Below are 21,017 nucleotides of genomic sequence, written 5' to 3'. Positions count from 1 at the left end.
CTCCCCCTTCTCCAGACCCCAAAAGAAAGAGTGAACAGGGGACCAGGATGGTTTGGGGGAGCAGCAGCTGATGTTTATTGGGGACCAGTATCCCTATGCCAGATATTGGGGGCCTTGCCCCTTGCATCTCTCTCCACAACTTCATTCGTCGCTGTCGAACTCCGAGGACAGACCCTGCAGCAGGGGCAGGGACATGGAGTGCCGGTCGGGGTCCCCGGGGCCCCCACCCTGGGCTCCTGGTGGGGGGCTGCGGGGGCTGAAGAGCCAGTTGTCTGCCAGGGTTGGGATAGTCACAGCTTGACTCAATGCCCTGGTCTTTTTGCCTCCCTGGTCCCTCCCTCTGGTTCTCTGAGCTGTGCCCACCCCCACACCAAGACCATGCTTCCATCTCACTGTCCCCTGGCTCCCTCACTACATCCCCCTCACCAGGGTTATGGGTGTCCCACATATTCCAGAGCTATACTCCCTATGCCCTCCCCCTCCACCGTGTCCCATCCCTTTCATTTTCATTTTCCCCAGTAGTACCTGAGAGCATCTGGGGCCCCCTTCGGAATGGGTTTCGGCCCTTGTAGGAGACTCTGGTGAGTCTGCCCTCTGGCCCTTCCTGGGGAGGTGGTGTAGATGGGGCTGGGACAGGTTGGGGCACATCAGCAGCTTCGGGGATATCGTCAGGGGCTGATGGGGATGCCAGAGGTGGCATGATGTTGAGGTTGGGTCTGACCCAGTTGGTCCCATGGAACAGTGGGTCTTTGGTCAGGGCCTTTTGTGGTCCCAGCACTCCCTTGGGCTGCAGTGAAAACTTGAGGCATGAGAAGGCGATAGGCAGTGACCGTTGTAACCGGAGCATCTGGGGTTCATGGTCTGTAGGTAGTAGCCACAGTTGCATCCAGGAACAGGAGAAGACCTGGTAGATGACATAGATGCTATGGGTGCTTCGGAGCCAGGGAAGAGTCTTCTGTAGGCTCACCTGTCCTGGTGGCAGCAACAGGAAGGCCACCTTTTTGCGCAGGCCACCCATATGTAGGCGGATCCGGCAGGGCTGCCCATCCAAGAGTCGCATTTCTTCATAGGCTAGCTCTCCTCCACTTTTTGGTGAGTATTCCCGAGTGCAGTGGGAAAAAGCACCCTCAGACCCTGCCTGCTCCAGGAGGTTCGGTAGTGGTCCCACTGGTTGCAGTGCCCTCCGGCCCTGCCGACCAGTCAAAGCCAGGCGGGTGTGGCCTGTGCGGGACTGCTTCACTAGCACACCCAGTAGGTCATAGCAGGCTGCATCCGACAGGAAAGGTACTGCCACTACATTGGGCCCAAAGCGCTCTTCGATAACCTGCAGGTGGCCAGTTTATGGGACCAGGTTAGGGTCAAGAGTTACCTGGTAGCTTCCTCTAGACTGACCTTCCCGCTGTCACTATTTGATTACATCTCCACAGTGTGCTCAGACTGTCGTACTTTCTACTTACTTCCCGGTTCTATCCTGTAGCAAAACCTTGAATGTTTATTATGTGCCAAACTCTGCTAGATACAGGGAATGCATTAAAGAATGAGACTTTGTCCTTGCCCTAATATATAATATAGCTCAGTCTAATGAGGGAGACAAAAATGTAAGTAGTTGTCAGCTAAGTAAAAGAAGATCAAGACATGGAGGAGATTAGAAGTGATTTAACAACCTTGTCTTGGATAGAAGAGGGTCAAAGAAGGTTTCTATGTGATAATACTTGAGCTTTGAAGGAGTTAGCCAGATGGGAGAATGGTCCGTCCAGGCAGAGGCCACAGCAAGTAAAAAAACCTGAGTTTACAAACTAAGGGGCACATTCGGGAACATGTAATTTCATATTGTGTAAACGTAGGGTATGAGGAAGGGCAGGCACACAGGAACTTGATTATGAAAGGCCTGTGTGTATGCTAAGTGATGGGGATTTTATCTTGAGGACAGTGGGAGGCCACTTGAAGGGCTCTGGTCAGGGGCAGGATTAGATAGGCATTTGAAAAAGCTAATTTTGAATAGGAAGGCATAAAATAAGGAGAGAAAAACCAATTAAGAGTATTGTAATACTCCAGGCAAGACATGGTGAACCCCTCAAATAAAGTAACGGGAAGATATTTAGGTTATAGAATTAGTAGAACTTGGTCTCTTAAGGAGTGTGGGGAAAAGGAATCCTCAAGGATTATTCTTAGGTGATTGGTTAGATGGGCGATGTCATTAGCCAAGAATGGGTATACAAAAATAGGTTTGGAATGCCCACTCTCACACTGTGTCTATCACCCCTTAATATACACCTCTGCCCTAGCTGTAGGGGGTGGCTCTTTTAGGGCTTTGAGGCCTCATCTTTTTAATGCTACTTCTAATATGCTTTTAGGGATTGTAGTTCCTCTGAGTTTTGTCCTTTTTTGTCTTGTCTTTTTTGGGTTTGGTAACCCAATTCTGGAAAGTTTAACCTCATGAACACTAGGAAAACCTGTAAGATCCTCTCTTGTAATTGTAGTTAGGTATGATAACAACTCATCCAGGATATTGTTGGAGGAGACTTCTGGCTCCATGTTCTGCTAGGGAGCATACAAAATTCTTTTTTGGGCCCCTTTCATGTTAGAGCCCTATCCTTCAAGTGCTGTGTGCTCTACTCTCCTCCCTCAGCCCCCAAATCCACATCTGTGACCCTACTGATGGCATTGTCCACTTGGCTGGCCTTCCCCTGTAATTCACCAACGGTCCCTTAAGGCTGGTCTGTGTTTTTTTTGTTTTTTTTTTGTTTTTTTTCTGTGCTGTCCCCAGGCATAAGAGGAGGGTAGCTAACTGGTGGAGTTGTGTCTACTTTGGACAAGCTGAGGTAGCTTGAAGATTACTGTCTTTTGTCACCTAGCCAAGGAAATAACTGGTGTTCTTTCTTGGTGGAAATTCTACATGGAAGAATTTCCCAGCATTTCTTCCTTGCTTCACTGAGACATATAACAGTTACTTTTGGGTGGGGGTACCAGGCAGAAGTACAGGGCTCTGAGAAAGGCTGGTTGAGTTTCCAGGGGTGAGAATAGAGCACTGATGGGTTGGCATTTCTGTATAGAATGCTCTGCCTCATGACAATGAAAGCATGTCACCAAGCATAACTTAAGAATCTTACCCTAGCTGCTCCATTGGTGCCTAGGAGTGTATACAAGTAAGACAAATGGGAGTGTCTCTGGAAGCAGTCCCTCTAATGGGTGGACATTTAAAACACCTGGTTCTTATCGTCCAGGTTTCTGCTAAAAGGTGAATCCCTGAATTAGCTGGAGACTCTCAGAATATAGACATGAATTTGCCATGGAGATTTATTAGGTCCTTTTTCTTACCCTTGAGGGCCTCAGTAGTTATCCTAAACTAGGAAAAATAAGGTGCTCAGTTCTATGCTAGGGTTACTGTGTTCTTGGTAGAATCACCATTTGAGACCACTACCTGTTCCCATTGCACTTTTACTTCTAGGCGGAAGTTCTATGGAACTTAGAGGCCCGCAAATTTAGATTTCCCAGGGCCAGCCCAGGAGAGTGATGGTGGATGATTATCTTCCTGGATGTAACTTGGCTCGTTTGAATTCTAAATGGGGAGCTCTTAGGGCACATCTGTTTAGCCAGATGTTCTACAAAGTGCTCAATAAACTTAGCAGTTCTGGAGAGAGGGAACTGGGTCTCTCAAAGGTGTCCTACTCCTTGAATTTGTCCTACCTCCAGTGATTTATCCTGTGTGTCTCTACTCTGACTTCCCTGACAGTTTTCTGTTTAAATAAGATTGGGAGTTTTTCTTATACTCAGAGATGGTGTAGCTTTCGAATAGTTGAAGACCCCATTTACTTTCACCCTAATTTTGATCGATCTAGTCCAGGACTAACTTTTTACACTGCTGAAACCAGTTGCTCCAATACTTGGGAGGACCTTGGCTCTCATGCTTCTTCTTCCCTGGGAAGATGACCTTTGTGGTGAGCAGCCAGTCCATTTCCAATGGGGGCTATGTGCCATTAAGGCTGCTTCGAGTATGGTAGGTACTACTTTAAGATGGTCATTTTAAACTTGGTGGGCTGCCTTTTACAGGTGCTTTAAATTCACTCTCCTTCAGATCACATAATCAGAACCTGATCCTAAATTCTCGCCTCAGAAATCTGTGGCCATCTAGATTTGGTGGGATTTGTTGGATATCTGCAACTCAGATATAGTTGAGATCTGCTTGCTCCTTGAAATCTACATATTTGGCTCAAACCCCAAATTTCTCATTCTGTGGATGGAATATCCATGAAGAGGTCAAAGGTAAAGTTCAGGTTCTTTAGAAAGCTTAAAAAGCCTTTCATGATTAGCCCCTGTAACTCTTTGACCTTATTTTTACCACTAATCATTTGAACTCTGCTCTAGAGGGTATTTGCAGTTCATAAATCCTCATTTTTCATTTTCCTATCCTGCCTTTGCATATGTTCTGCCTTTAATTAGCACACTGTTCTCTCACCTACCCCACTGCTCATGAACTCACTCAGTGTTTATTAAGCACTGTTTATGTGCTAGGTATTCCTCTTCCCTCAATGTGTGAATAACTCCTACTTGCCCAGCTAGAATGTCACTCTCTTCAGGAGTGATCACCTAAGTCCTGCCTCTGACTTAGCACTTCTCTCTGCTCTCGCAGCTCTCTATACATTCAAGGAAACTTTCTTATTGCTTTCGCAATTGTGATTCTATTAGACAGTTTGTGCAAAGCACTTAACTCAGTGCCTGGCCCATAAGTAAGCACTGAATAAATGTTAGTTATTATTCTCTTTATGCTCCCATACTCATAAGCTACTCAGACCCATCTAGGTCACACTTTGTTATTTCCTCTTTAGCCCTCTTACTTTACCTACTTTGTCTTTGATGAGGGTCCAGCTGGCATCAGCTTCATCCAGTGTTAGCAGTTGGGGGGTACCAACCAACATGGTGGGATATGGGAGGGGTTGGGCAGGGCAGTGGCTGCTGCAGGAACCCCAAGCTACCCAGGGAGGTGAGGCCTGGCCTTAGGCTCTGACCTACTATCACATGAGGTCATAGAGGTCCTGCTGGGTGATGGGGCCTTTGAGTGGGGAGAGGGCAATCACTTTCCTAGCCTTACTGTCCTCTCAGCCTGAGTCCGTTCGCTTGAGTCGCCTATCCTGCTTTAGGGTAGGAAAATGCAGGTACCATTAGGGTGTGTGTGTGTGCGTGCTCGTGCCCGTGCGTGCACATGTGTAGTTCTTTAAGGAAACAGGATGAGGTCTCTCCTCCCTTCAGTAGCCTCCTTGAAACAATTTGATATGTTCTCTTGTCACCTACAGATGACTTCTTTGTGAGGTTGCATTGGGGGCCTTAAGCACATTGGAGAAGAAAAGATCAGGACTGAAACTAAGAATCCAGTAGTGGTTCTCAATCTTGGCCATACTTTGGAATTACCTGAGAACTTTAAAAATTACTGATGCCTGGCCGGGCCAGGCCACTGTGGCTCAGCTGGTTCGGCATTGTCCTGTGCACTGAAGGGTTGCTGATTTGATTCCTGGTCGGGGCACATGCCCGGGTCCTAGGCTCGATCGCCAGTGTGGGACGTGCGGGAAGCAGCCGATCAATGCTTTGCTCTCTCGCATTCATGTTTCTCTCTCTCTCCCCCTCTCCCTTCCTCTCTCTCTTAAAACATTCAATAAAAAAATTAAAAAAAAAATTACTCATGCCTGGATCCTACCCTCAGAAATTCTGATTTAATTGATCTGGGGTGTGCTTGGGCATCAGGATTTCTAAAAGCTCCTCAGGAAATTTTAATGCGCAGTCAGGGTTGAAACCTATTAACGCGTGGGTTACAGTTGCAATGAAAACCAGGTGTGTGTGTAGGAGAGTGCCATGCTGAACTGTGACAGTGTGGAGGATAAGAATCTAATTGGGGTACTGTTGCCTTAGTAACTGGAGAGAACTTTTAGGAGCCAGAATTACCCAGGTAAATTTGTGGAAATTTTTATTCGTGCTTCACTCCCTGTCTTAGCCTAATCCGTGTCTAGTAAGCACTCTCCTACGACAGCCCTAAACTGTGTATTTTCCCCTTGTGTCTCTGACTAGACATCTTAACCTGCCCTTTTGCTGGAAGAGTGGTATTTCCTAAGAAGAACCATTCTAGAGAGTCTTTCTGGTAGCTGCTCTCCCTCTCTACCCCTTATCTATCCAAAGAGCTCTCTTGAGTCCCTCTGTAGAGTCTCCTGTATGCCCAGAAAGACCCCTCATGTATGGGGTCTTCCCTGTCCTGGCTCAGCACGTGGAGCTATCCCACAAAGTCAGTAATGTCCGAGCTGGCCAAGGTAGTATGAGTGTGGAGCACAGGAAAATGTCCTACAATGGTAGCAGAGAGTGTTGCCAAGAAAAGTTTCCTAAAGGAGATGTAACTGGGCAGATATCCCTAGACAGAGCTAAGGGTGTGGGTGCCAGGTACTGGAGCAAAGGTTTGACAGTGGGCTTGAGCCGATGCTCCAGGGGAGGAATTAATATAAAATATTTGTTGAACTCTTACATGTTGGGGGCTGTGCCAAGCACTTCGAGTGCATTATCTTAGTTAATCCTTTTAGTAACCCCTTGAAGTAGGCACTATTATTTCCCCATTTTATAAGTGAATGAACAGGCTCAGAGTGGTTAAATAAATTAGTGCAAGTCTACCTGATTCCAGCTTTTACCATCAAGTGGTAAGTAGTTCCTTTTAGTGAAGGGAGAAACCAACATGTTCCTTCTGCTTGCCTGGATGTGTGATGGGAGGGGTACATGCTAGATGGAAGTGCAAAGTGGTGGAGTGAAGAGGAAATGAGTAGGATGAGAGAAGAGTTGCAATAGACCAAACCAGAAACTCCACGTTTCCTGTTGAGACAAGTGAAACCAAGTCTCTTCCTCCTAATGCCCCATTAGCACATTTTTTGTTATGGTTGACAAGGAGAGGTCATCTGGTATAGTATGGTTAGTACCTCTGTTCCCTGCAGAAAGGAATTCTGAGAGAGATACACAAGGACAAGACACAGACATGGAGCAAAACTAACAGTGGAAGGGGACAGAGATGCAGAAGTACAGAGACAATGAGAATTATTGATAAACAGGGGCAGAGAATGGAGCACATCCATATATTGAGGAAATTCCAGAATGAGAAGGGCCTGGATGAGGTAGGTGCAGAGATGATAGGCTGTTGGTAAAATTGATTGAGGATCTCTTTCGGATTTTTGTTCAAAGAGGAGGCTGAGGGGAAACTGAGTACTGATGAACTCTACACCCAGAAGCCTATATCTGTCTTGTTTTTTTGCTGTCTGATTACCATAATTCTTCAGGCTTCCTAAATTCCATACTGCCCTACCCTGACATTAAATAAGTTTGTCTTTCCTTTTGGCTCATAAAGTCTGAGACTGAAAGTTGCTGAAGGAAAACAGATGACAATTGATTTCTGAATGGAGTTGATGAGCCCAAAGGCTGGGCTGTGTGGGCCATTTTCTGCTCATGGGGTTTGCCTCCTGTGTGGCATGTTCTGGGGCTTCCCTGGGGAAAAACACAGATCATCTGCAGCATATGGAGTGACCAACTGGTAGGGACTGATTATCCAGAGAACATAAGGTTCTCAGCAACCTCTAGGGTAGGATAGAATGGTGTGGATAGCAAAGACTTTAGAGTGATAAAGAACCCTAACACATCTCTCAGGCTACAGGGGTAACTGTGTAAGTTTCTAACCCATCCCTCATTTGAAAACTTTAGGGATAGATGTGTTTTGTAATTCAGAATTTTTTAGATTTTAGAAAGGGAAAATAGTATCCTTATGTAAGACACAAAGACATGAGGCAAAACGGACTGAGAGTGCAAGGAGGAGACAGAGATGCAGAGGTATGGAGACATACCCCAGTGCCCTGTAATCAAACACATCAGTATTTCTGTAGCTAATATATGAATAGTCACACTAAGATAAATATAAATACAACTGTGAACAGTTTAGGTGACATTCTGGGCCAAAGTTATGAAAAAACTTGTTTGTTCAGAGATTTTTAAATTTTGTAATTGTAGATAAGGGGTTGTGGGTTTATAATTCTCAGATTGCTATGAGGAGCAAGAGAGTGCTGGTAAAGCCTTCTAAACGTCACATGGTAGGTAAGTATACAGTCTCAATCCAAAACAAAATACAGTGTCCAAGGGAGTGGATTTTTAGCTTGCAAGGAAGAAAGTTCTTACAATGAACAATGCACAGCTTTGGAATCAGCTGCCTTGGGGAGTTGTGCACAACCAGGGGGCGAAAGTGCCTTAGAAGAGAGGCTTCCTAAAGTGCCTTAGAAGAGAGGGTGGCAGAATTCATTGCTTACAAACATTGGCTGCCTATGATTTCCCTTTTCATGCACCAGAGGGGAAAGGCAAAAAATGGTGTGCGTGCATGTGTGACATAGGACTGTCACACACATTGTTTTACAATGTAATAAATATTGCATACATCTTTGTTCACATCTCTAATTATTTTGTCAGGATAGATTTATTGAAGAGAAACCCCGAAGAGAAGGATATGGACATCTTAAAGACCTGTGTCCCATTAAGATTAGAATTTTGTCACAATTATCTACACAGTTATTGTCTGGAGGGCTTTTTAACTCAGAACTTCGTGAAAATTACTGAGCTCACACTTGGGTTGAGGAAAAGTGTAGATTTCTTCTTCCACGTGGTTGCAGTATGACAACGCCTCTGAAAATCGTAGCTTCTGGACTATCCTTCAGTTCCTTGAAATGAGGGCCTGATGTGACCCCACATGGTCCTGTAGTTGGTGTCTACCTGCTTTTCAGCTCTGCGACCTTCTTTGTGGTATCCCATGGTGTGTGGTCCAGCTTTCTGCTGAGAGGTCAGCGTTGCATCTGAATTCAGGTCTTTATGGCTAACTCCAATACTTGTGATTGTGATAGTTTTTCTGGAGCACTTGGGTCTGCTTGTGCAGCCTGCAGCTTTTTATGACCTCATAACAGTGGCTCCCCACTTTGTGTCTGAGATTAATCTCATTCTGGACTCCATGCTGGTGTGAAAGATATTTTGTGCAATGTCCATCCTAGTGTGGAGTGGAAAGTGAATCTGCTGTTGGGCAACACCATGGCACATCCTGTTAGCATCTCTCTTCTCTGGCAGCCACAGCTATGTGAAATATTCCTATTTCATCACATTGCACCAGCACCACGTACTTCTGAGATGTTGGCCAGGACAAATGGGGTCGTCAATGAGGCTTTTATTTGGGAATCTACGTTCTTGACTGAGAATGCACAAAAGAGCAGGTTGGTAAGATACCATAGTGATTCTGAACCTCAGGCAAGCAGGCGACATGGTTACAATGATTTTCTGGGATATCAAAATTCATTTCAGTTCGACTCCTGACCCACGAAGGTACAAGCCCAGGGAGAGAACTTCTAGCCATTAACTCTTAAGACTTTGGCAGTGGAGGGGTGGGGTTAGGGGAGAAAGTGATTACACACAAGACCAAGAGGATTCTCTGATCTAAGAATATCTTAGTTTCATCAGTGTCCTGGTGAAACGGGGATCCCAGGACACATTATCCAGATCCTCAGGGTGGGGGATATGCCTGTATGACTTCTTTCCTATAGACTGGCTGAAACAGAATCTGGTCTCCAGAGTCACTGTCCCTCTTCGCGGATCCCTAGATTCAGGACCCATAGAGGGGCTTTCGTGAAGGAACATGGGCAGAATTAAGTTAAAATTATGGGGAGAGGCAAGGAGGGGAGTTTTCTTTAAGTTAAATCTTGTGTACTAGGATCCTATGATAATTCCTGATCTTATTTTCCCTGCATGGTAACACATAGCACCCTGCCTCCTGCCTCCCCTCAGGCAGGATATGTGGCTTGACTAAACGACACATTCCAGAGGTACATAGTAGGGGCTTCACAGCAAATATCTGTTGAGTGATTATGACAGTCATATGCTGATAATGGGACCAATAACATAATCCATACCTCCAGACACCAGATTCTCTGAAAGCCCTCCAGCTCCACCTCTAGGCTCCATTGTTTTCACTGCCCATTAGAACTGGCTTTTTCTGAATGTGAAGGTTTCCAGGAGCCGGTCCCTGATCTGCTTGGTGCGGGCCCCATAGATGAGAGGGTTGAGGGCAGGTGGCAGCAGCAAATAGATGTTAGAGAGAAGGATGTGCACGGGCTTGGGGACAGTGTGATGACCAAAGCGGTGTGCAAGGTAGGAGAAGAGACCAGGCACGTAGAAAGCCAGAATGACACAGATGTGGGAACTACATGTACCAAAGGCCTTAGCGCGGGCCTCCTTGGTAGGCAGCCGCAGCACAGCGTGGGCAATGAGCCCATAAGAGCCAGTGATGCCCAGAATATCCACACCTGACACTGCCAGTGAGAGCGCCAGCCCATACAAGTTGTTGGCCCGTGTGTTACCCACCACCAGCTCCACCACCGCCATATGTGCACAGTAGGCATGGTCTATAGTCTTGGCTCTGAAGTGTTCAAATCGTGCCACCAGCAAAGGGAAAGGCACAACAATAGTCACAGCTTTCAGTGCCAGTGCCAGGGCTGCGCAGCCCACACGAGCTTTGGTGACCAGGATAGGGTAGTGCAGTGGACGCCCGACTGCCACAGCACGATCACAGGCCATGGCCAGCAGCACACCAGATTCCATGGCAGTCAGCGCATGAACAAAGAACATCTGGACCAGGCAGGCAGCGTAGGGCATTGGGCGGGGCCCGAGCCACAGCACAGCCAGCAACCCTGGGGCTACTGACGTGGCCAAGCCCAGGTCTGTGGCTGCCAGTGTGGCCAGGAGTAGAAACATGGGCTGGTGCAGTGTGGAATCTACCTGTACCACTGCCAGCATTGTCCCATTGCCCAGCAGGGCCAGCAGATACATGGGCCCAAAGACTAGTGTCAGCCAGGCCTGGGCACTCCCTAGCCCTGGAATGCCAGTCAGTAGAAAGAAGGCTGGGCGTAGGAAGGTGGTGTTGAGCTGTGGAGCTTCTGCCATCCTGTGTGGGGCAAAGCTTTAAGAGTCATGGGGGCATGACTCTTGAGAGGGGAAGGACAAAGGGAGGGATTTTTGGGGTGTCACAGTGGCACAGACCTATCCATATAATATGAGGGGTGGTGCAGGGATGGGAAGATCACAGGATTATAATCTTTAGTTGGGGATTTGAATGGATAATCAAGATCATAACCCTAGCTAGGATGGGAGAATACTTTGCACCTGAAAGTTCATGAGGGTGAGGGAGAAATGGGATAGTGGTATGGGGAAGGGGGTGGTCACTGCTGTAGTGGCTGGGACAGTTAGAGCTCTTCGGTTGGAGGCCAGCTGAAAGTGGAGCTGAGATGAATGTTTTTCTTCCCCAGCATCCAAATAGTCAGTCTCAGTCTCTGGCGATGGGGAGAAAGCCAGTGCTGGGTGGGGATCAGGCCTCAGGCTGGTCCTGTCCCTGACTGTGGATCCTTAGGCACAACTCCTGGGCCTCAGCTTCCTCATGTCTACAATGGGGGTGGGCTAAAGTGTTGCTCAGCTTTAACATTCTGGGCACTAACCCTCCAAGAAGAAAGGGGAGAGTAGAGAGAAAGGGCGAACAGAAGAGGAGGTAGATGGAACCTGGAGTGAAGCTGGAAGTCTGGTGTGACAGAAGACCGTAGGTTTTGGGGATGTGGGGTGCTTACATTTTCTTTAACTTGATGCTGAAATAGTGAACTTGAACATCAGCTGGAGAGTTGAAGTTGAGCCTGGGAAGCAATGGAGAAAGGGAGAGATGGTAGCAAAAAAGGAACTTCTCTCTTTTCCTTCTTTATCATCCAGAAGGGGGTCCCACTAGAGTCTCATTCCTGGTGTGCCAGAGGGAGTGGTGACAGGGAGGAGGGAATGGCACTCAACCTGGAGAAGCAGCCATAAGAGGAAGAAGCACCTCTGGGGCTGGAGGAGTCAGGCTGAGCAGAACCGATTCCTCCAGAGCGGAGCCCACGGCAGAGGCTTATCACTGCTGAATGAACAAACAGAGGAAAAAAACAGCAGGAGACATGACCGGGGGAAAGTTCCCCTGCACAGTATGTTGGCATCTCTTTCTCGCCTAGACCGGTGCCTGTGGGGCCCTTTATGTGACTGTTCTACCTGCTTCCCTCAGGGCCCTTACCCCTCCCACCTGTGCCACATTAACTCTTCCCTGTCCTGTCTTTGCTCAGTGCCGATAGGGAGGCAGAGAAGGGGCGACAAGGAGAGAGACTGACTTAGGGGAGTAGGAAGATCTGGGAAAGGGGAACACGTCCCCTGGGAGGTCTTTGCTGCAGGGAAGACCTTGCTTTATTCTTTAATAGCATCCCCTTCGTTGTAATTACTTGTCTATCTTTTCCCTGCTAGACTGAAAGAGTTAGAGGCAGTGCTTCCTATTAGCCCCAGCATCTCCACAGTGCTCACCACAATGCCTGGCAAGCAGTTGTCTATGAATAAACATCTATTGCTTTTAATTGTGGGGCAGAAGTGCTGACCCAAACAGCATTTGCTGACTAACAGGGGCTCCTACAGTTTCGGCAGCCTTAGTGTCCATGGAGATGAGAAAGAAAGAATTAGTCGCCATCAACCACAAGTCCACTGAGTATGATTCGTTCTGTTATAACAAAACGTATCCTAAAAATCATCACCCTATGCAAGATAATGCAATAAAGAACACAGGGCTTGCAGGAAAAATGGGAGGAGGGGAACAACATTCACAAACTTCATCAGTGACATGTTTAAAAAGGAGAGTAACCTAACAAAAATGGTAGCACATGTTAAATGATTAGAAAGTACATAAATGCACCAGTAAATATGACATGTCACCTTGAAAAGACCTGGAGTTTTCCCTGTGGAAGTGAGTGTTGGAAGCAGCTTGTGAACTGTTTTTGCTAGTTGGTGCTTTTAAAGATGTTTTTAAAATTGATTTTTAGAGAGAGAGGAAGAGAGAGGGAGAGAAACTTTTTCTTTCTTTCTTTCTTTCTTTCTTTCTTTCTTTCTTTCTTTCTTTCTTTCTTTCTTTCTTTCTTTCTTTCTTTCTTTCTTTCTTTCTTTCTTTCTTTCTTTCTTTCTTTCTTTCTTTCTTTCTTTCTTTCTTTCTTTCTTTCTTTCTTTCTTTCTTTCTTTCTTTCTTTCTTTCTTTCTTTCTTTCTTTCTTTCTTTCTTTCTTTCTTTCTTCCTTCCTTCCTTCCTTCCTTCCTTCCTTCCTTCCTTCCTTCCTTCCTTCCCTCCCTCCCTCCCTCCCTCCCTCCCTCCCTCCCTCCCTCCCTCCCTCCCTCCCTCCCTCCCTCCCTCCCTCCCTTCCTTCCTTCCTTCCTTCTCTCTCTCTCTCTCTTGTTTTTTTAAATCAGGATATTTTTCCCATTGCTTTTCAGAGAGAGTGGGGGGAGTGGGGGGGGAGATCAATGTGAGAGAGACACATCAATTGGTTACCTCCCACACGTGCCCCAACTGGGGTCAGGGACTGAGCCTGCAACTGAGGTACATGCCCTTGATTGGAATCAAACCCAAAATCCTTCAGTCTAAGGGCCAACGCTCTAACCACTGAGCAAACCCAGCTCCGGCCATAGTATTTTCTTTTAATTTCTTGCATTTCTGTGGTATCAGTTGTCACTTCTCTTTCATTTCTGATTTTATTTATTTGGCTCCTCTCTTTTTCCCCCCTGATGAGTCTAGTTACAGTTTTATCAACTTTGTTTATCTTTTCAAAGAACCAGCTTGAAGAGGCATTTTTTTGACTAAGTCACTCTGATCAATATTGACTGGGGAGACCAGTGCTGAGATGATCTTCCAAAGACTTTCCTTGCAGAAGATGAGTAGTTTCCTCTAAAGGTTCTGTAGCATTTAGAAGGGACTTCTGAATTGACTACCTTTTAGAAGGTGGGGCCACCTTTCAAGAAATTAATTCCAGGAAATTCTTTTCTGAGATAATAGGTAGAGCTTTTATCTTCTCCCATTATTACCCCCCTTCCTCCAAGCTTATATTACACGGATGACTCTTATAACCAGGAAAAGTACTAATGTCATTCACAGAATCCAGAAAATATTATTAAGAACTCATTATATGCCAAGCACAGTATTCTGAATGGGGAAACAGCCTTTCTTACCATTAAATTTAAACAGCAACTAAGGGCCAGGTCCTTGAGTTTGTGTATCTGTCTCCTCTCTCCCCCACACTGGAGTATATCCTATTTTCTATCCCACAGTCTTAGAACATTGCAGCAGCCTGTAACTGATACCCTTGACTCTAATATACCTCTGTAATTTTTGTCATTTTATTTGAGAAATGGCTAATATATATACACAAAGAATAAGAACAAATGCACATGTATCAACACATCCAGAACTGACAGTTACTAACATTTTGTCCCATTTGTTTTACTTTCTTTTTAAAATAAAGGCAGTAAAAATTATAGATAAAATTCAGGTCTCTTTTATCTCCTATACTGTTCCATTTTCACCTGGAGATAATAATTATCATGACATTAGTGTATATTTCTAATTCAGTTTTTAATGTTTTTGTTAGTTGGTGCTTTTAAAGATTTTTAAAAATTGATTTTTAGAGAGAGGGAGAGAGAGAGAAACATTGATGTGAGAATGAAACATCGATTGGCTGCCTCCTGCATCCCCCTACTGGGGATGGGGCCGGAAACGGGGGCATATGCTCTGGTGGGGAATGGAACCAGCAACCTGTTGATGCACAGGAGGGCACCCAACCAACTGAGCCACACCAGCCAGGGTAAGTTGGTGCTTTTAAATATTTATATAAATTATTTCTTACTGTATACCGAAAATTGTTAAAGTTCTATTTAGGCAGAGACATAAATCTTTATCATCCCTTTAAATAGCCACATAGTTTTACAGCATGTGATAATGCCAAATCATATTTATTTACTTATTGATGGACTTAAAATTGTTTCTGTTTTTTTTTTGTTTTGTTATGTATACTTCTATTAGCATCTTTATACATGCCTTCATTTTCACATGTACGGAAGCTTCTCTAGAGTATACATCTAGAGAGGTGGAATTGTTAGGTCATAAAATGTACAAATTTTCACCGTTAGCAGATATTGTCAAATTGTTCTTCAAAATACTTGTTCCAGTTTGTATTTCCACTACCAGTTTATGACAGATCCTGTTTTTTAACACCCTTGACAACACTTTATGTTATCAGACTGTTACATTTTTGTGAATCTGATTAGTAAGAAATATTAGCCCATCATTTTAATTTACATTTTTCATATAGTTATTGGTCATTTAGATTTCCTCTTCTATAAATTGTCCGATCATTTCTTTTGCTTGTTTTTCTGTTTAGTTGCTTTTTTTCCCCTCTTGTATTTTTTGTAGACTTTCTCTGTATATTCTATATTCTAATGCTTCCTGTTGGTAATATAATTATCCAGTCTATTAATTATCTTTTAATTTTGTTTATGATGTCATTTACCTTATAGAAAATTTGAATTTTAATAAAAAGCACATCTAGGCCATATGCTTTTTGTGTGTTATTTAATAAGTCTTTTCCTTCCCTGAGGTTGTAAAAATATTATTATGTGTTTTCTTTTTATAGTGTATAGATTTTTAACATTTTTTTTTAATCCATTTGAAATTTATTTTTGTGTGTATGACATGAGGCGAGGATCTAAATTTATTTATTTTTCTTCTAAGGACACTCAGTTATTTCAGCACTTTTCTTCACTGATATGCAATTATTATACACGAAGTTCCCATATGTAACAGTTGATGGTCTATGTAGCCTCGGCATGAACTAACTATCTCTTGAGTCTAGATAATATGTTGTCACTTAGTAAAGTTTCTCATTCTGATGTTAGCTTCTTGTGCTTAGTTTGTTGTCAGTGAACCTCTCAGCTTTCTTATCTTCTTGGGGCCTCACCACAATTTCCTTGCATTTGCTTCACTTATGGTTCTAAAACATAAACTTCAAAATTTTTGTAATATAAATCATGTACTCTTGTAGAAAATATTAGAATGTAGAAACAAGGGGAAAATAAACAACACTCCTGATATCACCTCGTAGAGAGCCTACTCATTGTTAACATTTTGGTATCCATATTTCCACCTTTCTTTTTTTTTTTTTTTAAATATATCTTTATTGACTTCAGAGAGAGGACAGGAGAGGAAGAGAGAGAGAGAAACCTCAATGATGAGAGAGTCATTGATCCAGCCCACAACCTGGGCATGTGCCCTGACTGGGAATCGAACCCCGATCGCCTGGATCCTAGGTCGATGCTCAACTGCTGAGCCACTCCTGGCCGGGCTCCACGTTTCTGCTATATGTCAGCTACTTAGAGAAAAGACCAAATTATAAACTCTGTTTTTTTAAGCATTTGTCCTAACTATATATGTATCTAAAATGATATATATTAGACCTCTGCCTTAATTTTTTTTTTTTTTTTGCTGCAGGGGTTTGTTTTATGGCCCAGGATAAGGTCTGTCTTAGTAAATGTCTATGGGTGCTTGGATATAAAAAGTATATTCTGCTGTTGTTGGGTGGAGTCTTCTAGATGTTAACCAGATCCTGTTGGTTGATGGTGTTGGTCAGTGCTTCTACATCCCTGTTGATATTCTGCTTAGTAGTTCTATCAGTTGCTTATCTAGAATTTCAGCCCCCAGGAGGCTGTTGAAGTCCTAAATTATAATCATGATTTGATTTGTCTATTTTTCCTTTCAGTTCTTTCGGTTTTTTTCCTCATGTGTTTTGAGGCTCTGTTCTTTGGGGTGTACATACTTAGGATCATTATATCTTCCTGGTGAATTCATCCTTTTATCAGTATGTAATGTGTCTCCTTGTTACTAGTAATTTTGTTTGCTTTGAAGTCTACTTTAGCTAATATTAATATAGCCACTTCTGCTTTTTTTGGATGAATGTTTGCATGATATATATTTTCCCCCACCCTTTTATTTTCAACCTACTTGTATTATTTGATTTTAGGTGAATTTCCTATAAACAGCATATAGTTGGGTTATTATTATTATTATCTAATTTCTTTTAAAAAAATTAATGATATTTATTTACAAATTTTTTGAAGATCAAAGAAATATTAACCAGGACTCACACTTGGATTAAAGTAGACAGCAAAAATTAATCTCACAGATTAATTCCTTACTCTACAAAATAATCAAAATTTGAATCATGATTTTTTTCTTTACAGCAGAACTTCCTTCAACCCCTCCTTATAACAATTAGAAGAGTTAAATCTCTTCTATTTTATTAGTAACAAAGTAATAAAATATTAAAAAAATATGTTAAATATCTTATTTTACATTTTTATTATTTAAAGTGATATACAAATCATTAAAATGAAAATAGTGATTTTAGGTATCTTTTAAATCAAATAAATATAATTTTTATAAGTAGTGTTGCTAAGTTAGAGTCCCATCTCAGAGGCCACATTTATTTTTATTTTTATTTTTTGTTAATTCTCACCTGAGGATATTTTTTCCATTGCTCTTTTCAGAGAGAGTAGAAGGGAGGGAGGAGTGGGGGAGAGAGAGAAACATAGACATGAGAGAGACACATTGACTGGTTGCCTCCCTCATGCACCCTGACCTGGAGGCAGGGAGTGAACCCACAACTGAGGCAGTGTTCTTGCTGGGCAATCAAACCTGCAACCCTTTGGTGCACAGGCCCCAGAATCTCACCACTGAGTCACATCGGCCAGGGCCAGAGGCCATATTTTACAGTTTTTATGTACTATCCTGCACTGATATGTTGGAGGAAAGGGAGGAATATAGAAATTGCTCACTGCTCCAAAAAATTACCAGTTGGTTTACCCAGGGAAGCTCACTTCATTTTCAAGAAATTTCAGGTTCGTTTTTTTCATTTTTACTTTGAAATGTTAGGACTTGTTGCTTATTTAAGTCAGTCCCAGTTGGAGAACCATGTAAAAGTCTTTTAGTCACAGAGCCAAGTCAGCATGACTGTGTCACATAAATGTTGGGTATTCATTAAACACATAATGAAATTAAAACTCAAGTTATGTGACAGAGACCAGAGACCAATAAATCAACAATGTGACAGTTGGTATGAAGGAGACTGCCAGCAGTTCACCAAAATCATTCTTTCCTTCTTCTTGGGCAACTGAACAGTAATCTCTGCTTTTTAATTGGTCTATTTAGACCACTTCCAGTTAAAGTAATTATTAATATGTCAGGGCTGAAGTCTACCATTTTATTTGTTTTCTGTTTCTTCTGTGTCTCATTCCTCATATTCTGATTTCTTGCCTTTCTGTGGGTTATTTGAACATGTTTAGGATTCCTTCTTGATTTAATTATAGAGTTTTCTTTTAAATTGATTTCAGAGAGAGGAAGGGGGAGGGAGAGAGAGAGAGAAACATCAATGATGAGAGAGAGTCCTGCACACCCTGTACTGGGGATCGAGCCTGCAACCCTGGCATGTGCCCTGGCCGGGAATCAAATCGTGACCTTCAAGTTCATGGGTCAATTATCAACCACTGAGCCACACCGGCTGGATTTTCAAATATATAGTTTTTATAGTTCTCTTTGAAGTTGCTCTATTAAAATATATACATGTAACTCATAGTCCAGTTTTAGAAAAATGTGGAAACCTTGGTTCCATTTAGTTACCTTTACTCTTCTCACTTTTAAATATCATTATCTTGGTATCAGATAAGGTTATAACTTTTGTTTTAATCATTGCATGTGATATAAAAAACCATGAGAAGAATTTACCCATATTTCTGCTCCTTTCATTTCTCTTTCTTTCTGATGCTCCAAAAAAAAAATATTTTTTTTTTTTTGACAAATGCAGACAGCATGTAACTGACACTTCTTTCAAAACATAGACTATTTCCATCAAAGAAACTCCCTTCTGCTTCCTCCTACCCCAGAAGCAATCACTATTCTGATTTCTATCACCACAGGCTAGTTTTTGTCTGTTGTAGAACCTCATATAAGTAGAATCAGCCAGCTCAGCCAGCGTGGCTCAGTGGTTAAGCATCAGCCTAGGATCCAGGAGACTGAGGTTTGATTTCCGGTCAGGACACATGCCCGGGTTGCAGGCTTGATCCCCGGGGGGAGGGGGGGGTGCGGTGCAGGAGGCAGCCAGTCAATGACTCTCTCATCATTGATGTTTCTGTCTCTCTCCCTCTCCCTTCTTCTCTCTGAAATCAATAAAAATATATTAAAAACAAAAAGAATCATCCAATATGTAGCCTTTTTGTATCTGGCCTCTTTCATACACATAATAATCTTGAGTTTCATCTGTGTTGTTGCATGTTCTAGTAGTTTGTTTAATTGCTGAATAGTATTCCATTGTATGAATATATCCTATTTTATTTATCCATTTTTCTTTTATTGGACATTTGGGTTGTTTCCAGTTTTTGGCTACTATGAATTAAGCTGCTGTAATGTAAACTAATAGTGGAATTTCTGGGTTAATGTTTCTTTTTTTTTGGCCTTATTGGGTTCCTAACAACATTTTTGCTCCAAAGTTTACAAGATGAGTGGGGAAGAGTCACTCTCCTTCCAATGGTGCTAGAGCACTTTAAGTGATCACACAAAGTGTAATTTGTTTTTAATAGTGTAAACAGTTTAACCAGCCATTCATTTACTCTGTCCCTTTTTTGTTCTTGAATTTACCTTGAGTGACTGAGCTGCAGGTTTGCTTCAAAATGATCCCTCTCATCTCCCTGAGTCACAGTCCCGGACTGAACGTGAACACTTTGATATACTCACCTGCGGGCTTTTGTCTTCCCTCCTTACCAGCTACCTAGTCTCTCTAACCCTCTGTTTTCTCATCTGCCAAATGAAAAGATTAATAGAATCTTACCTCATTCGGGTGTTCTGAGAAATAAATTGAACAATTTATGTTAAACCCTAGCACAGTGACAGGGACATAGTAAAGGCTCAACAAATGTTAGCTGTTATTATTATTTTGTTGGTAGGATTTCTGCCACTGCTCCTATGCCTTGTTTTCAAATGCATTTTGTCCGGAGCTACTAATTTCCCCTAGAGTTAGTGCTCCCTCTTGGCATCAGAGGAAGGGTTTTCATTTCTCCTTTTGGTTCATTGACCCAATGCTCAGTGATCCCAGGGGTGACCCTGGCACCTGCCTCCAGAAGAAGGAAGCATGTGACTTCTCTGTCTTTAAATATAAGCACCCTCTGCGGGGCAGGAATAGTGACGCTCCTCATGCCATCATGGTCAGTCCAGTCTTCTTTCTTCTCGATCCGCTCCCCTCAGAATGAGCAAAGTTTTCAGCTCTCCTGCACCACTTCCTCGGTCCTTCAGCTCATACTGTGATGTAGGTGAGTTGAAGGGCGTTGATGGTATCAGGGGAAGGGCTTGGCAGGAGTGTGTGTGTGTGCGTGTGTGTGTGTATTTAGACATCTATATAAAGGAAAAAGCTTAGAGCTGGGAGAGAGGAAGTGGATATGTGGGAGAAAGACAGAGGATCAGTGAGACAGAGGATGAGGGAGGGATTGCAACATAACAGAACCGGGTGGGGGTATGGGCGCTGGGCGAGATGTCAGCGGGACTAGGAGGATGACACTGGTTAGAGATAGAAATGGGAATGCAGGGGGCGTCAGGAAAAGCACCAGGAAAGAGGCTTTTTAATAAAATGTCTGAGCGCATTTTAAAGAGCAGTCCAAATCCGACTGTTCCAGGACAGGAGCTATCAGTGGGGGCTGTTCATGAAAATGGCTCAGGTTTTGATCACCACCTTGATGCAACAAACAAATCTAGTAAAATATTAATTGACCAGTCCCATGGTTCATTTGTTCAAATAGTTTCTATCTACCTACAATGTGCCAGACTCTCTGCTTAGCGCTGTGAACTCCTCAGTCCCAAAGTGGGGACTCTTGAGGAAACTTTCTCTTGTTAATCTGAATTTCAGGTGTGTCTAAACTGGAAAAACCTTCCTCACACCATCTCCCGCCCTGCATACTATAGAACAGATATTGGGAAAGGAGAGGTTGTGCCTTGAAGCTGGGGTTCTCCATCATGTTTTGCCAACACATCATAAAACTATGCAGGTTATATTTACACGATACACCACC

General features: G+C 43.3%; 3 protein-coding genes across 4 annotated transcripts in view; 1 reads left to right on the top strand and 2 right to left on the bottom strand.

Annotated features, from left to right (window-relative positions):
* The window catches only part of FHIP1B (FHF complex subunit HOOK interacting protein 1B), a 28,540-nt gene extending 22,894 nt beyond the window's left edge, over positions 1-5,646 (top strand). For both annotated transcript variants that reach the window (XM_081155193.1, XM_081155194.1), the window contains exon 13: positions 5,292-5,646. In XM_081155193.1, coding sequence (XP_081011319.1) covers positions 5,292-5,326 — 35 coding nt within the window. In that variant the 3' untranslated portion in view covers positions 5,327-5,646. The remainder of the gene's footprint in view (positions 1-5,291) is intronic.
* On the bottom strand, positions 72-4,998 carry LOC308565699 (uncharacterized protein C11orf42). The gene is made up of 3 exons (XM_081155195.1): positions 4,845-4,998; positions 526-1,324; positions 72-272 (listed from the first exon to the last, which is right to left on the bottom strand). Exons 1-3 carry the CDS (start codon positions 4,914-4,916, stop codon positions 142-144), a joined length of 1,002 nt encoding a protein of 333 aa, XP_081011321.1. The 5' UTR covers positions 4,917-4,998; the 3' UTR covers positions 72-141.
* Positions 5,647-9,686: 4,040 nt separating the features above from the next.
* Positions 9,687-10,980, bottom strand: OR52W1 (olfactory receptor family 52 subfamily W member 1; the record flags this gene model as incomplete). The annotated part of the gene is made up of 1 exon (XM_081154401.1): positions 9,687-10,980. One exon carries the CDS (start codon positions 10,978-10,980, stop codon positions 10,018-10,020), a length of 963 nt encoding a protein of 320 aa, XP_081010527.1. The 3' UTR covers positions 9,687-10,017.
* Positions 10,981-21,017: the final 10,037 nt, after the last annotated feature.

Source organism: Miniopterus schreibersii, assembly GCF_964146895.1.
Source record: "Miniopterus schreibersii genome assembly, chromosome: 12".
Classification (NCBI taxonomy): Eukaryota; Metazoa; Chordata; class Mammalia; order Chiroptera; family Miniopteridae; genus Miniopterus; species Miniopterus schreibersii.
The sequence above is the reverse complement of the archived record's forward strand: the minus strand, read 5'-3'. Positions and strand labels throughout refer to the sequence as shown.

Bases quoted from the DNA above. Each gene is read 5' to 3' on its own strand.
- LOC308565699 (XM_081155195.1), bottom strand. From the start codon at position 4,916: ATGTTGGTTGGTACCCCCCAACTGCTAACACTGGATGAAGCTGATGCC. The intron at 1,325-4,844 runs GTAGGTAAAGTA...GGCCACCTGCAG, and splicing joins GGACCCTCATCAAAGACAAA to GTTATCGAAGAGCGCTTTGG. The intron at 273-525 runs GTACTACTGGGG...CAACCCTGGCAG, and splicing joins GGGGCCCCAGATGCTCTCAG to ACAACTGGCTCTTCAGCCCC.